Source organism: Engraulis encrasicolus, chromosome 5 (assembly GCF_034702125.1).
Source record: "Engraulis encrasicolus isolate BLACKSEA-1 chromosome 5, IST_EnEncr_1.0, whole genome shotgun sequence".
Classification (NCBI taxonomy): Eukaryota; Metazoa; Chordata; class Actinopteri; order Clupeiformes; family Engraulidae; genus Engraulis; species Engraulis encrasicolus.
This window is the reverse complement of record NC_085861.1, coordinates 48,113,722-48,131,221: the sequence shown is the minus strand read 5'-3', so window position 1 is coordinate 48,131,221 and position 17,500 is coordinate 48,113,722. Positions and strand designations below refer to the sequence as shown.

Genomic DNA, 17,500 nt, shown 5'->3' with positions numbered 1-17,500 from the left:
GTGTTGTATAGGTACTCTAGGTGTAATGTATGCTTACTATCTATCAGGGCTTGACATTGGCACCTGCCAACTGGCCAAATGCTGGTAAAACTTGGCTGTGGCTAGTAACAATTACAGTGCCACTAGCCAATTTGTCAGGTAGCTTATTCAATGGTATGACATATCAGAATAGCATATATTCTGCATTTTACGCCTTGTGTATCAATTGTTTCTTTTTAAGTTGAAGAAAAAGCTCAGTTACTCAGTTTCTATTTGTTTGATTTATTTCCATGTAGAAAGTTATGCACTCATCTGATTGCTTTAACACCTCATCTTCTGATGTTAGATGAACAGCGTCATGATAAAGAAAAAAAATAATTACAGATTTGTGGCTAGTAGAATAGCTGGATGGCTAGTGACTCAGGAAAACCACTGGCCACATGGCAGGAAAGTGAAAAAGTTAGTGTCAAGCCCTGCTGTCTATGTCTAATTGTCTATGTCTAATTGTCTATGTCCACACCTAAAGTCTATGTCTACAGTATGTCTGCAGGGGAAGTAAGAAACGTAATTTCAAATTCTTTGTATGACCAGTGCATGTGAAGAAATTGACAATAAAAGCTGACTTGACTTGACTTGAAATGAAAAAAGTCCCAGGATTGTCAAGAAAAAAAAAAACATTCATAACATTTTTTGACTCTTGTCGCTTTTAGACAAATAAACAGACAGACAGACAGACAGACAGACAGACAGACAGACAGACAGACAGACAGGCAGACAGACAGACAGGCAGGCAGACAGACAGACAGGCAGACAGACAGACAGACAGACAGACCAACAAACTAAGGGAACTAAGAACACAACCTCCCCCGTAGTAGTCAACTATGAAACTTTGAAACAGGTAAAGCAATACTTTTTTCTTCCCACGTGTCTTTTCACGTTTGTTTGTGTGGAGAGTCTTACCACAGTCATGCTAACATCAACAACAGTCAGTGGACAACTGTGTGTGTGTGTGTGTGTGTGCACGCGCATGCGTGCATAGTGCCTCTGTGCTTTTGTGCGTCTGTGTCTACGTAACATTCACCCTGCATACGTGCATGTGTGCGTGCATGTGTGCACACGTGTGTATGTTTTTGCAGTGTGTGCGTTGCTGACACATGATGAGTTGCCAATGACAGACGGTGACCTTTCACCTCCCCGAGACTCCAAGGCATGTTATGTCTCAACTTAATGACAGCAATCTGTCCTTATTAGGAAGATGGATGACTTCCAGGGGCTGGCAACCAGAGACTCCCAGCCTGAATAGTAGCTCTTTAAGTGCTCGCCATCAAGGCTCTCTCTTAGACATAGGGTGCATTCCAATATGCATACTTGCGTCCTCCACTTGTGCTTGTGCCCTCTCCTCCGCCTCCTGGCCCCAACTTCATGGAGAAAACAATAAAGTTTCCCAGCTGTCAGCTTAGCCTCAACATTTTTGGGGGGACTATTCTTCATTCACCATCCAGTTTGCAAATGAGAAAATGACTTTACAATTGAGCTTTTGCGAGATATTGAAATACAATGCTGTTGTCAGTGATGTTGTGATGTCATCACGATGTATTACTTCCTGGAACGAGACCATAAGTACAAGTGGACGACACAAGTCTGCATATTGGAATGCGCCCATAATAGTACATGTTTTTTTTTACCCTCTCAAATCAAATCCGGAAGTCCAACGGAAGCAGCAGCAGCAGCAGCAGCAGCAGCAGCAGCAGCAGCGGTACCTTTTCACCACTGCTCAAACTCAAACATGTGTTGACTTAATTGGAGTCCACACAACTCAACCCAGTGAGCCTATAAGCCCATAACCACGTTCACAGATGAACTGCTAGACAAGTGTGACTCCATGAATGCACTCTGTTCTCAATATCACGAACCCTGGTTGACTGTTATTATCCACACTTAAAGATTAGTCAAGAGGCCTGAGCTTTAGCACTTAATGGAACGTAATGAGCCGCGAACTCTGACCCCTAGGGTCGGGCTAATATAATGGAGGTGTTGAGATTTTGCGAGGGCAGATTACAGGCGACTGGGCCACAAGCAGGTAGGTTTGGGGGTAAATACGAGGGATGAAATAACGGGGGTGTTGAGATTTTGCGGGGGCAGGGTGCAGGAGGGGGGGGGGGGGGGTGGCAGGGTGAGACTGGTTGGTGGCCTTTTTCACACTGAAGCCCTTTATACCCGGAGAGTCACGATTAGCACGGTAATCTAGGACATCATACCAACCAGGGTGGTCCTGCTGAAACACATAACACGGATGCACACACAGGATTGGACACGCACGTGCACAATAAGGAAAGCACAGACAGAGACATACACAGAACACTGAAACAAACACATGCTCCCTCAAGAACGTGCACAGACACACGTCACACAAAGGACAGACTTATACAATTATAGACATATTAAACCAATTATATGTATAAATTAAAAACATCAGGGATATTCACAGAAAATTAACTCCCCATTAAGGTAATGCTTTAACTCGCCCTGTTATATAAACCGTGCAAGTAATGTCTGTCCCTCTTGATTACTTACTACAAGCATCATCACTAAAAGCCTTAGGACACCCTCCTCCAGACAACTTCTACCATCTCTTCACCAATCTCAGTGCAGATCTTGGCAGCGCCAATGCATTCTGGGAATGGTGGCACGATGGGATATGAAGTTACTCTTATTGGGAGGATCTGTCACAGGGGTGAGAACATTCTGGAAACATTTTCCACATATTTCTCCGTTAATGGGGACAAGAGGGTTGTTTTCCGGCTGGGTCAACCAGGCACATTGCCAAACACGCCGCTCTCCAGAGCAAAGATTTGCTTTGGGAACGGGGCTGAGCGCTCTCGCCAGTCGGAGGAACCCTTGGCTGTTCTTGGCATGGCCCCGGTGGAAACCCACCTGTGTGTGTGAGAGTGTGTGTGAAGGAGTAAAGACCAGAGCAAGCAAAGAGAGATGGGTTTTTTTTTCATTTGTTCTTTTCATCTCCCCTCAGACACAGAAGGGACAGAAAATAAACACAAGAAATCCTTTGATCGATGACCACCGTGCAGTGTGACAGCCATACGTATGACTTTGACAAACGGCAGACGGACTCTGGAGCGAGTGTTTGGAGATTTTGGCTGTCTGAAGATCTGGACTCTTCAGAGCCTGCAGACTACATGCCCAGAGCAGGCAAAGAATCACTATGGGTCTGTATGTGTGGTGTGTGTGTGGGCCTTTTATTTGTGTGTTTGTGTATTTTTTGTGTTTGTGTGTAAGCATTCTTTCTCTATCCATGTGGGACACAAAGGTTGCAAATAAGATTTGTACAGAAAAGGGGTCCTTTGTGGGGACCAAATTGCGTGTGTGTGTGTGTGTGTGTGTCTGTCTCTGTGTGTGTGTGTGTGTGTGTGTGTGTGTGTGTGTGTGTGTGTGTGTGTGTGTGTGTGTGTGTGTGTGTGTGTGTGTGTGTGTGTGTGTGCGCGCGTGTGCGTGCATGTGTGCATGCGTGCATGCGTGCATGCGTGCATGCGTGCATGCGTGCATGCGTGCGTGCGCACAAATGAACAGCCAACAGTGGACTGATGTCAGCTCATCTCAATAGGCGCAGACAGATCTCCCAATGACTGAGTGTGGTGCACACATCACACATCTTAACTTAATTGAGTTTTTTTATCATTATGGTGAAGAGGCCAAGTCTCGGAACACATCAGGTGCCCAAGAAAAACATCAGAAGCATTCACAAGGAGAGAAAACTAAGAGAGAGAACTTATGGAGTAAGACCAGCGGTAGAGAGGGGTACGATGAAAGAGAAGAAATGAGGGGAAACTGGAGGAAAAAGTGAAGAGACAGAAAGAAAGAGAGAAGGGGCAGTGGAAGACAGGATGACAAATGAGAAAGAGTGATGGCAAAGAGACTTGATATGCGTGATGACAAGTATGCAGCACACTCCAACACCTCTGAAAGGAAAGCGATCACTTAAAGCCAAAAAAGAAATGAAATGAAGGGGAAACAAGGGAAGAAAGAACTGTCAGGATGTCAGAGTGTGAGGTAAACAAAAAGTGTAGAAAATTGAGAATGAAAGAGAGATTACTCAAAGGAAAAAAGACTTGAGAAAGACAAAAAACAAAGAAAGGGAAAAAAAACAAAGAAATGTAATTGAATTGAGTTTACTTCCATTGATTTGATCTGAATTAAATTGAATTGAATTGAATTGAATTGAATTGAATTGAATTGAATTGAATTGAATTGAATTGAATTGAATTGAATCTAAATTAATTGAATTGAATTGAGTTGAAGGCAGAAGAAGACAGAAATGTGTCTCAGATGGAGAGTGAATGCATGCAGCAACTAAAGTATTCCAAACTCCAATAAGATAATGATGAGAGAAGAGAAGAGAAGAGAAGAGAAGAGAAGAGAAGAGAAGAGAAGAGAAGAGAAGAGAAGAGAAGAGAAGAGAAGAGAAGAGAAGAGAAGAGAAGAGTAAACATCCCGAGGGAGGACGGCTGCTCCCGCTAAATCAGCCTGACCCTGGTGAGATTAAGAGTGTCTGGAGATGCAGAGCAGAGCACACAGCACCTGTGGTAAATACTCTCCTGCTGAGCGAGCACACACTAACTCATGGCTGTACCTCTGCTCCTGCTCCTGGCTCTCTTCAGGCAGGAGCATCGTAATAGAGGGGATAAAGTGGGTCACCAGGGCCCCATGTGTGTGGGGGGCCCACATGGAGGAAGATGTATAGGCTACTGTATGTTCTTATATCTGTATGGATGGGGTGGTTGGTCCTCCGCAGTACCGGTATATACAGACCTCCCAGCAGCTAAGCCTCTGTCTCCAGTTCAGGGTGAAAATAGGGCAGGAGAAAGGCTGACTGAACGTGTGGAGTGAGGAGTCTACACACTTAAAATCCTGTGTTTACATTTCTACCATTGAATCCTGCCGAATCCTTCAAATAAATAAAAAACTAAGAAAAAAGGATTTTAAGTATGTGGACTCATCAAACCAAACTTTTGGTCAGCCTTTGTCCTGCACCTTTTCCTGGGATGTGCCCAATTTTCACCCTCACGCCGAACGTTCAAGCCCCTGCCTCCAGGCATCAGTCACAGGAGCAGGTTCAGCCTCCCGCGAGCCTCTGCCTCACACAGTACCTCAAGACTTCCCACCTGGCTCAAGTCGCCACCCAGCCAAGGTTTAGCCTTTCTCTGCCTCTGCCCTCTGCCACCCTTCAGGCACCAGTCACAAGCTCAAGTTTGGCATTATTGCATACAGAATACTCTCATTCTGCCTTTGTCAAGCCGTTGTCGCTGCCTCTTGTACCTACCCTTTCTTTGGCCTCTACATATTTCTCCTTTCAGGCACCAGTCACAAACACAGGTTAGGCCTGCCTCATGCCTCTACTAAGGCCTCTACTGTACCTCTGTGCAGGCACCAGTCTCTGCCAGATGCCCTCATGCCTCATACGGGAGCGTACCTATGTTCCACGGGTCCTATATTCCCCGGGTCCCATGTTCCCTGGTCTTTGTATGGGAACCGGAACTTAGGGCCCTTTTTCCAGAAAAGGGTTCTATGTTTCCAGCATTGTACCTAACCCTTCCAAAAAAACATCCCTAAACTTAAGTTGTACATTTCTGTCCTGACCAAAACTATCCCCAAACTTAACAAAACTGCAACAATAATCCATGCGGCAGCAGTCTACTTGGAAGCAGCGGGGAACCTAGATCCCTTTTTTGAAGGTTGCGGGGAACATAGGACCCGGGCCTGGGAAACATAGGGATGACCCCCCCCTCATACTCCGCTTCTATCCAGGCACCAGTCTTAAGCCTCTCTCCTTCTGCCTCAACCCGCATGACTCCTCCTCTGCCTCTGCCCTTGCGTCTGCCTCTGAATCCGTCTCTGCCTCCCTGAAGGCATGTTCTGTGGGAGCTGGTCGTGTTTACGCTGGCAAAAGAGTTCCAACCTTGCTCACTCAGTCTGACAGATGGTCCACTCCCCTCCCTCTCAATCAGGCTTGGCAGAGAGTTATCACAAACAGTGCATATGACTTACACACTCACTTATGCACATGCACATACACACACAAAAACGCGCGCGCAAACACACACACACACACACACACACACACACACACACACACACACACACACACACACACACACACACACACACACACACACACACACACACACACACACACACACACACACACACACACACACACACACACACGTGATTTGACATACTCCAGGAGTTAGGTTTTCATTATCTTGCAGCTCAATTATGTGATGACACACGTGCTAAATAACCTGGGGATACAAGTCAAGGCCAGACCAAACACAGGCTGAGGTATCTGAGTATGTGATTAGGGGGTAGGCACAGAGGTTACAGAAGAGAAGAGAAGAGAAGAGAAGAGAAGAGAAGAGAAGAGAAGAGAAGAGAAGAGAAGAGAAGAGAAGAGAAGAGAAGAGAAGAGAAGAGAAGAGAAGAGAAGAGAAGAGAAGAGAAGAGAAGAGAAAATTATAGAAGAGACAAGATGAAAACAGAATGGAAGACAAGGGATCAAACAGAACAAAACCGAGGAGAGGAGAGGAGAGGAGAGGAGAGGAGAGGAGAGGAGAGGAGAGGAGAGGAGAGGAAAGAACAGAATAGAAAAGAAAAGAAAAGAAAAGAAAAGAAAAGGAAAGAAAAAAGAAAAGAACAAGAGAGACAACATAAAGAATGCAAGGTTTTGAGTCTGACCTGGGTCTGCGGAAGGTGAGGCCATACATCTGGCAGGCCAGGCCCACAGTGGGGGTGTAGACGATGGGCATGAAGCGCTCGATGTCCGACGTCAGGACCCGGTAGAAGAGCTTCTCATTACGATCCTGCAGCCCCATCAGAAACACGTACCTGTGCAGAGGGGGAGAGAGCTGCCAGGGTTAGGATGACAGGTGGAAAGAGGAAAAAGTATGAATTTATTTTATTGTATGCGCTTTGCAGCTGTGTGTGTCTTGTCCATTATTTGTATTTGATTTGATCTGCTGTCGGGGATATGCCACAACAAATTCCTATCAACTTTGTTGACATTGTGAATAAACTTGAACTCTTGAACTGGAACTTGAACATGAATGGGGGAAGGGAAACAAACAAGAAAAACAAGAGTTGATAATGAATGAACACTGTTGGGCACGTTACTCAAAAACTGTAATGCATTACTGATTACATGTTACTGTCTTTTCAAAATAATCCCTTGCACTACAATATTACCATATTAAAAATGTAAGGCATTACACTACTTTCGCATTACTTTAGTTACTTTTGCCAAAATAAATTATCAAGGTTTTTGCAATTTGCAGTGTAAATCAAGCTCATGAGTCATGACTCTTTCACCTCCCATCCAGGAGGTGTTTCGGCAGCATGCAGACTAAAAAGTAGCAGGTTCAGCAATACCTTCTTTCTGACCCACCACACTGAACACCATTAAAATCAAGTTAAAGTAATGCATATTGTAACGGTTACTAGCATTTGTAACTAGTATATATTACAGCTCCCCCCCTGTAATCCCTTACATTACTTAGTTACATCAAAAAGTAATGCATTACAGTAATTAATTACTTTTGCAACTAGTTACTCCCAACACTGTGAATGAATGTTAGGGAATGGAAGATGCAGTGATGAAAAATAGAAGAAAATGCGAGGGAGAGAAAGGAACAAAACAAATGAGGAACATGAGTGAAATTGAACACGAGCCCTATGACGCTCATCAGCTTGTCTACTGTGTGCCGACCAAAAACAGTAGAGAGAAGACAGCTCACTGACATCATAAGAGTGAAGGATGGCATGGCCGACCCCGGGAGTTTTCTTTCTTATTCTACTGTCATTACTGCGGGCAAGGTAAAGTTGAACATTGACTGAACACTAAGCTCGTTCTATTAGTCATTGACGCCTGCATGCGCATGCACTCTGGATGAAAATGCTGCATGATGGTTAGATTTCCTGTCAAACTTACAAATTTCAGTCATGTTGCGTGGTGATGAGGTGACATGTCACATGGTGTCAAACTATCGCGGGATGAATGCGACTGCAGTAAGATCTTGCAACCCCTGCAGTTGCTTATCCCTGTCGATGCTCGTCAACAAGGGTCTGCAGACCGCCTCCAAGGTCACGCTCCCATGAACTGGTTGGTCAACAACTCACTCACGTTAGTATATGAGTCTTGTCTCACACCCCTACACAAGTTTGCACTGCTCCCCACTTCAGCTCCTCCTCTCCACCTGTCCCCCCACACCTCACACGTGGTATGTTAGTAGATCAAACTGGTGCGAGCTCATCGTCTTGTGCATATTTGTGGCCGACTTTAAATGCACTGTATTTAATACCACCCACATCGTGACAACAAGTTCTCGCTCACGTGCTATGTCTACATCGGTCGACAAAATCAAAGTCGTCTGAGCCTATTGACAACCGGATACCCTCTTTCGAATGGAGCCGGAACTAGCAGCAGCCACTCGCATCCACAATGCAATTCAAATTCCGGACATCCAAAGTGACATGGCAGTCACATTTTTTATTTATTTATGTCGTCGCACCCACTGCCCATGTGCACCGTGTCCCCAGGCTACACCTTCATACTACACTGTGGCCACTGCATTTTCCAGCCAGTAATCATTCTTCTCCAATCTACTTTCTTTGGTGCTGATTGAGTGCAATTGTTCTAACATTCACAAATCTAAACACGTACGCGTCGCATACTGTATAAGCACCAGAGACAGAATACAATAATGAAATCTGTCAATGTACCGTACAGATCTAGCTGATATGGTCTGCTTTCACAGCTTGTTATTTTGCTCAATTCCCATGTCTACCAAGTGTGTGTGTGTGTGTGTGTGTGTGTGTGTGTGTGCGTGCGTGCGTGCGTGCGTGCGTGCGTGCGTGCGTGCGTGCGAGTGAGTGAGTGAGTGAGTGAGTGAGTGAGTGAGAGAGAGAGAGAGAGAGAGAGAGAGAGAGAGAGAGAGAGAGAGAGAGAGCATGAGTGTCAAACTGATGGTGTGTGAGAAAGCAACTGTAACTGAGATTGAGTGTGGGAGTAAGAGTAATTCTGGCACAGGGGCCAGATATTCTTTCTGCCTGTGCTGCTTACACAGATGTTTTCACTAATTGGCACATCTACTCTAGCTGAATGGTTGTGGTAATTAACATCAGCTGGTTTATTGATTTGGAGAGAACTTTTTTTTTCTGAACCCAGAATGTCCGTCCCTCTAAAGGCACGTTCGGGCTGACTGAGAACCGCGCAGGTGCTCGCTCCCATTCCCGCACCTAATCTCGAACCAGCGAGCGTGTTCATGCCATAAGTCTGAGCTTTTGAGAACCATAAAGTTGGTTCACATGCAAACTAAAAAATACTTTTTTTTTTCTCAGCGAAAGGTGACGACAACATGGGCATCAGCAGGTTCATCCGGGTAACACACAGTCACGTGCGGGAAAGTTCAGAGCCTGGTTTGAACACGAGAGGTTTGCAGGTAAGCTCTTTAGTTTAGAGCGTAACTGGTGTGGGGACGGACACCAGCACCATTCTGGTCGGCATGAAAACAGACCCTTTCTGTGTCTCAAATGGCGCACTTGTGTCAGTGCACCACAGACAGCCTACAAAGGTTTGGTTGTGCCGTGATGGGAAATGAGTTTTGTTCATGATTAATTGATATGCATACGCTATTGTGTGGTATTATAGGGCCTATGTGGTTACTATGGAGATATAAATGGGTGAAATTACGTTCGAGACCTCCACAAATATATTTTTGCTTTTCTAGCCATCGAGGGAATGGGAGCACCTATTGGAGCTCTCACGCGTGCATACTTCAACCAATCTGAACTCTTTACGCGTTTCAATCAATGCTTGAAGCCGACACAAATTTTGTAGGCTAGATAACTTTGGACATTTGCTGGATGTTTTTCTCCCTTCCTTTGTCTGCGCGCCCCACGGCTGTGCATCCCCATTCTCTGCCGACAATTTTTTTTTTTTTAAACGGGTATTATTTCGTTGCACCCCTCTCAACTTTGTCTGCACCTCAACTAACCTCACCCCCACCCCATCCCTATCACGCACGGATTTCGCACGCACGCATTAAGTATAACTTTGTTTTATTTAAGACCTTCACTGCTATTGCCCTGGCCGAGTTTGAACTATGCGTCAAGGCAAAAACATTGCACTATTTTCAGCTCGCCGCCAAACTAGTCAGAAAGCTGTAGTGCAAACCATATAACGCTCATTACCCACTAAGTTGCAGAAGCACACGCCAGGCAGGAAACATGTAGCCTACCTCTAGAAGTCAGTAACCAACTCAACTACTGTACCGTCCATAGGGACTTCCACAGGGTTGAGCCACCATTTAAACTCGGGGAAGCGCCTTGAAGACGCGTGCATGCTATGCGAAAAGACAGGGTGAACCACGATGGGTCCCTTATTTTTTCATGTTTAAATATATATATACAGTATATATATATATATATATATATATATATATATATATATATATATATATATATATATCACTCATTATTTTATTTTTTTACAAATTGCACCCTGGTGCCAAGTAACACAATCTTGTTCCATGCTGCCACGTCTTTGCTGCGTCTTCTAGCTCCGCTACAGATGACGTCATAACGCCTCCACCCTCTGTTAACAGGTGCGATAAATTGTCCTGATGACTCCTGGGTCACAATGATCAGATATATCCGCACATTCAGAAATACCACATTCACATACATCCGATTTGTATCTGATTAAAATCCACATTTGGAAAGGGCCTGGATATGATCTGAGGAGATCAGAATTCATGCGCTCTGTGGCTGTTTACATATGGGTCGCATGTATCGGACATTGGAGCAAAAAATCGGATCTGAGTCACTTCAAGTGACTAGTGTAACCATGCCCTTAGTGCATAGTGCACACAGTGCACTGAGGTATTTAGTGCATAGTGTCGAGGGAAAGTTTGGACTTTCAGTTCATTGAATTTTCAGCATGAGCACCCTACGCACTGAAACATAGTGGCTGTTTCCCAATGTCCAATGTTCTAGCCTTGTTAGAACGTGAAACACCCAGTAATTGGATACTTGGCAGAGTTCACCAAAGAGTATCCAATTACTGGGCGTTTCATGTCCTAGCAAGGTTAGAACACTGGACATTGGGAAACGCCACTGTCCCAAATGCACAAGTGTGCCATATGAGACACAGGCCCTGTTTATACATACATGGAGAGTTTTATAAACACATCGATTTGGAAATTTTGTTCACACATAATCAGACTTACAGCTCCCCTGAAACCGTTTTCCATAATGCACCTGTCAGAATGGTGTTCTTATCCACCATGCTGTGTAAACAGGAAAAAAAATGTAAACCGATACAAAATATCATTTTTTATTCACATATACAGTATATGTGTAACCATGGCATATGATCAGCTGCTATATTGAAAAGGAATATTTTTTTTCACTCTCTGACTCAGGGATGTCCCTCAGAATGAGAGTGGGAGCCGAGGAGAGAAGTTAAGTTGCACTGTGCTGGGCCTGGATTGGGCTGGGCTGGGCTGGGCTGGGCTGGGCTGGGCAAGGCTAGGGTGGGCTGGGCTGGGCTGGGCTGGGCTGGGCTGGGCTGGGCTGGGCAAGGCTAAGGTGGGCTGGGCTGGGCTGGGCAAGGCTAAGGTGGGCTGGGCTGGGCCTGGGCTGGGCTGGGCTGGGCTGGGCTGGGCTGGGCAAGGCTAAGGTGGGCTGGGCTGGGCTGGGCAAGGCTAAGGTGGGCTGGGCTGGGCCTGGACTGGGCTGGGTGCTCCATGAGCCATCAGAGGGACCAGCTGAGCCATATGGGCCACATTCCAGTGCTGGCATAGCCAACAGGAGCTGTCCGTCTTTATCTGGAGGGATGAGGCGCGCTGTGTAAACACTAGACTGGACAGGGCTGGACTCCCAGGCTCCACTGCCGGCCACGAGGATGCGTCTAAAATGGGAACCTAGCGACTTGCTGCCTTGCTACCTTTACTGTATAACAAGCCGGGCGTAATTTTAGGTATGGATGGTGCGGACATGTCCATACCACCTTTGAGATTAACCTAGCTTGTCCCCACCACTTTTTCACAAACATAATGCAAAAACCGCATACGCGGACAATTTGCCATTGAAATGTCCCCACCATTTCCCAGGCCTAACCTACACCCAACAAGCCACACACAATAAGCAAGGCATCAGGGCAGGAATGAATGTTGTTTTCTTAACGTGCTGAAGGACACATTTACACACTTCCTTGAAAATTGGGGGGAAATGAAGGCACTGTCCGATGCAGCATCACATGCATTTATTCAATTTGGACAGGCTGGATGCCTTCCTGCCACCTACAATATCCTGCCATAACTACAGAGGTAGCATACTGTATATTTTCCACATCTATTGGACATAGAGTGCCACACCAGGCTTTTCATGCAGTAAATTGGCAGCAGTCAAAGTTCAGGTCAACAAAGTTCTAAATTGCCGTTTGAATGCTAGTGGAAACAGTAATTGAATCAAATTACAGATAGAAACAAGTCGAAATGTTATCCAAAACAAATGTATGTAGCAAAAAAAATGAATCCCCTTTTCAATCCTTTTTAAAACAATCATTTTGCCCAGCCCTTCCTTTGACCTAAGCAAACACTCCCAGTGCAGCTTTTTTCCCATGTCAGACAGTCACACAGCACTGGACAGCAGCAGGCCACCAATGATCAGGTCAATAGAGGGACACTGACAGACACTGAGAATGAGAGAACAGAGGAGAGGAGAGGAGAGGAGAGGAGAGGAGAGGAGAGGAGAGAATCCTATCCAGAGGTCTTATTTGTCATTGAGTAGGCGGCGACGCCGACAAATCACATGTTAATTGCTGGGTTGGGTTTCAGGTGCTTACGTTTCAAATGCTTGGAAAAATATACAGCACATACGAATGCACACACGTATGCACATACACAAACATGTGTGCACGCGCGCACACACACACACACACGCACGCACACACATACACACACACACACACACACACACACACACACACACAAAGAAAAGCTCTCAGAGATCCCGGACACAAGCGCCTTGTTGCAGCCGAACAGTCAAGGGCAGGAGAGTTAACATGCGTCCCGAATTAACAAGAGCCACGTCACCTTTCATTCATGACAGTGAAAACTTTCCATCTACACTCCAGTATAATGGCCCACTTGTTTAGATAATGAAAAACAGCACCCAACCACCCCCATGCAAGCCTACACACACATATACTCTGTCACTGCCATTTGGGGTGATGTGATTTGATAAAAGGTGTTTACGGTCTTTCCAAATAAAAAGCTACCTCCCATGATGTTAACCCACAAGTCTTGAATGTAGCCACACACAAATCTGACCTGACAACAATGCTACCATCCATTCCCTATATAACTGCGAGAACAAGCTAAAAATGTAGTACACATGTAGTGCGCAACTAAATAAACATTAAGTTCAAGAGTTTTTTATTGTTGTTGTCAAAAAAAGGCAAAGAAATTGTGCTTGGAGCAGATCACACTCCGGGGCTCAGCGTCTCTGTGCGCCGCCATAAAAAGTAATAATGGTTTTAATGATAACATACTGTCCCAGTAGAATGAACATATGATAGTGATGATGGTTTTACTCTATGCACTTTCTTAACAGCAAGAAGCAAGGGATTTTACAAAGTTTGCTCAACTATTTATTTAATAATTAATTTCCAGTCTAAGCCCACTTTGATGAAATATGAAGTTACATTGTTTGGTTACACTTTACTTGACGCTGGCGACATAGGTATGACATAACAGTGTCATAACAGTGTCATAATAGTGTCATGAACGAGTCATAAACATAATGCCAATGTCATAAACATTGTATGGCCATGAAAAGTTGACATTGTTAGGCCTGTCTTTGTCATAACCGAATTTCACTTAAAGACAAAGTCATACAATGTTTATGACATTGACATAATGTTTATGACACATGCATGACTGCATAACGACAATCTTATGACATTGTTACAGTATGTCATACATATGACGCCGGCGTCAAGTAAAGTGTTACCCATTGTTTTGTGTCTGTGCAGAGCAGAGACTTAATAGTCTTATTTTAATACTGCAGTATCATGATTACCTCTATAACCTTTGATTGCAATTGGCTCAGTCGCTCCTGACTTTATGATCTTGAAGGGCGGTCAAAGCCCACCCATACAGGAAGAATTACAAAAAGACAGATCCAAAGACATAACAGGCCTTCAGTCTTCACAAAGCCACCAAGTGCCATTTGTACAAGATAGGGCTACAATGAGTTACAACCAACAGATGATGGGCCTAGTGAGGTACAGCCGACAGCACATGTCTGAATGGCGCTTTTTAAGCCGCAACTCAGGGGTTATCTCAGAACTGGGCTTTCGGTTCCAGTCTGCTAGAGTTATAACATTGGAAACATGGCGCTTACCTCAGTCGCAAAGCTCAGGGCCTCTGGGTCTCTCATTTCTATTTAATGGACTTCTGAGAACCTTCTACATGGTCTCGTTTAGAGGTACACAGGAGATCCATCGTATGAAAAGTACTGTATTCATTGTAAAAACACAGTATGGAAATGCCACATAAGGGCTTGCTATGAGGTGTTCCCCACCAGGATTGCATGGCAAAGACACCCACTTAAAGGGGATCCCTGCCCGCAAGACTGTGAAACCCTGTTGGAACGTACGAGCTGCGAACAGCCATCCAGTGAGGCACCCACTGTGTTTCTAAGCTGTCACTTACGCACACAGAACCAACAACTTTAGAGGTTCCAGGATCCAATTTCAGTTAATGAGCTAAAATGTCCGCCCGATAGAGAGCTCTTTTTCTGAGGTGGCCACGGTGGAAGCGGCCATGTTTGTTTGGCAGTCAAATGGTCGCATTGAGCGTATAGAGAAAGCCATAAAAGAGGCTGTAGTGGTCTATGTATCGTGCCGTTGTTGGCACTCGGTGGCCAGCTGCCCATAGAGAGCTCTGCTGGGTAAGCTTTAGAGGTTGCCATTCTTGGCAGAGGGCAGGTGGCCTGGCACACACACACACACACACACACACTCATATACACTCGCAGGATGTCATTTTTACATGACGGATTTGGACTGTGTTAACAAGCGTGTGAAACTGTGTAGGGGGAACAGACCATTTCCCCCCACTAACAACCCTCTTGCGCACGCACGCACGCACGCATGCACGCACACACACACGCACACACACACACACACACACACACACACACACACACACACACACACACACACACACACACACACACACACACACACACACACACACACACACACACACACACACACACACACAAAGAAAAAGAGCTATTCCTGTTATGCTGGTGGCTGACAGCAATGGTGTGATATTCCCTTCCACTCTTCCTTTTCTCTTTTCCTTCCTGTTCCTTTGCTATGTCTCTCTCTCTCTCTCTCTCTCTGTCGCTCTCTCTCTCTCTCTCTGTCGCTCTCTCTCTCTCTCTCTCTCTCTCTCTCTCTCTCTCTCTCTCTCTCTCTCTCTCTCTCTCTCTCTCTCTCGTCTTTCTACTTGTCAACTTCCATCATCAGATTGTCATGTAACTATGCATTTTGCAGCTCTGACTTTCTTTTGACTGATGGTTCACTTGTGTTCTCTTTCACCTTTTTCCTCACTCTTTCTCTCAAAAAGTCTCACTCTCACTCCATCCCTCTTCCCCATGTCATCATTTGGTTGTGTATGGTATGCCTCTGATGTTTTCCTATGCCACTCTGTCCCTCTCAGTGAGTCAGTGTCCTCAGCAACAGTTTACAAATACTCCATTACTGTACAAACATGCCTTGAGGAACACCACACGCAGCTATTGGAAATATGTCAACACATGGTTTCATCTTCAAAAGATGAGCTGCCTCCCTTTATCCACTGCTGACTATTAGGCTACACACACACACACAAATACACACAAATACACACACACACACACACACACACACACACACACACACACACACACACACACACACACACACACACACACACACACACACACACAGTACTCGGCAGGCTTGAAGAAACCAGACCCTAAGACAAGTCAATAGCTTATCTACAGACACTGTCTGTCTGACAGTCTGTCTGCAGTTTGTCAAAGTTGTTGTATTCCCGTCGCACTGGTGGTCATTTATCAAAGACGATAGTGTTTGTTTCCTGTCCCTGTCCGATGTCTGTCTGATGCGAGATAGGAAAAACAAACAAAAATCTATCTGCCCTCCTCACAAAGGCTCGTATCTATCTACCTCACATGCATTCACGCAGGTGGGATTCTATCAGCACCATGACAACAAAAAGAGTGAGCGAGGGCTCTTTTCTTTTTTTTGAATGGCTTGAACTATCTGCAGTGTTCCCAAAACAAATATTTGCACTGCGGAGTGTTGGCCGCATGCCTGGTTCCTTTTTAAGACTCCGGTACCGGAACAAAACATCTCAGTCAGGGCAGCACACAAAAAAGATTGGGAAGAATAGAAAAAAAAAGAAAGCACATATTTTCAGTACGGATCACTACTCTCCAAGAGACTGTTGCTTTATTAAATAGCAAAAAAAAAACAAAAAAAACAGCACTGAAAGCAAAAACACAGACTGTAATGTAAACACAACAAAGGGCCAAAAAAGACAAGAGAAAAGAATGACATGCTGGACATGACAGCTTGGATTTAATAAACTGGACCCCGGCCTCTGAAGCTGAAAGAAGCTCTTGCAGACTGCGCAGGCGCTACAAGAGATGGAATGCTAGTGACATCAGAGAGGCCATGGGAACGGGACTCAGCATTGGTCGCTTTTATATAATTGTGGTTTTTGAATGGCTTGTATGGCAACAAAGCTCTACAGGGCTGCTTGGGAGTGAGGAAAGACTTATGAATAGAGATGTACAGGATCCAAGATCCGGTTCCGGATCCGGCAGGATAATAGGGGTTTTTCAGACTATCCGGATCCGGTTCCAGGATCCAGGATCCAGGATCCGGTAGCCGAGGCTTTTAAGTCAAAATAGTTTGAGCCACCGTGATAAAAAGGGCCCACGTGTGTGAGTAGGCTATGTGTTTCAACCCTTTCGTAGGATCCGGTATCCGGTTCCGGATCCGGCAGGATCTTAAGCAGTGGATCCGGTATCCGGCAGGATCCTAAAAATCAGGATCCGGTGCATCTCTACTTATGAATAGAACTAAAATGCTTAATCCTGCTCAAGCATATTTTGGAGAAGTAGAGTAGAGATATTTTAATACGTAATAGGCCTACTAAAGGAAAGTTAGGTATACTATTAGGTAATATTTAGCATTGTAACTAGCTGTGTCCAGCACACAATCATTCTCTCCTGTACTCCAGTGCAGTGTTTCTCACAGTGATTTTAACCCTGACCACATTGACAAGTGTTTCTCTTTGATCAGCCTAGAGGTTGAAATCTGTATTGTTTCTCATGTGAATTGTAGAACAGATAGCTCTCTTCTCCA

General features: G+C 45.0%; 1 protein-coding gene across 1 annotated transcript in view; it reads right to left on the bottom strand.

Annotated features, from left to right (window-relative positions):
* The window catches only part of me1 (malic enzyme 1, NADP(+)-dependent, cytosolic), a 216,585-nt gene that overhangs the window by 122,249 nt on the left and 76,836 nt on the right, over positions 1-17,500 (bottom strand). Inside the window, exon 3 of the mRNA XM_063199610.1 lies at positions 6,730-6,879. Within this exon, the coding sequence (XP_063055680.1) occupies positions 6,730-6,879 (150 nt within the window). The remainder of the gene's footprint in view (positions 1-6,729; positions 6,880-17,500) is intronic.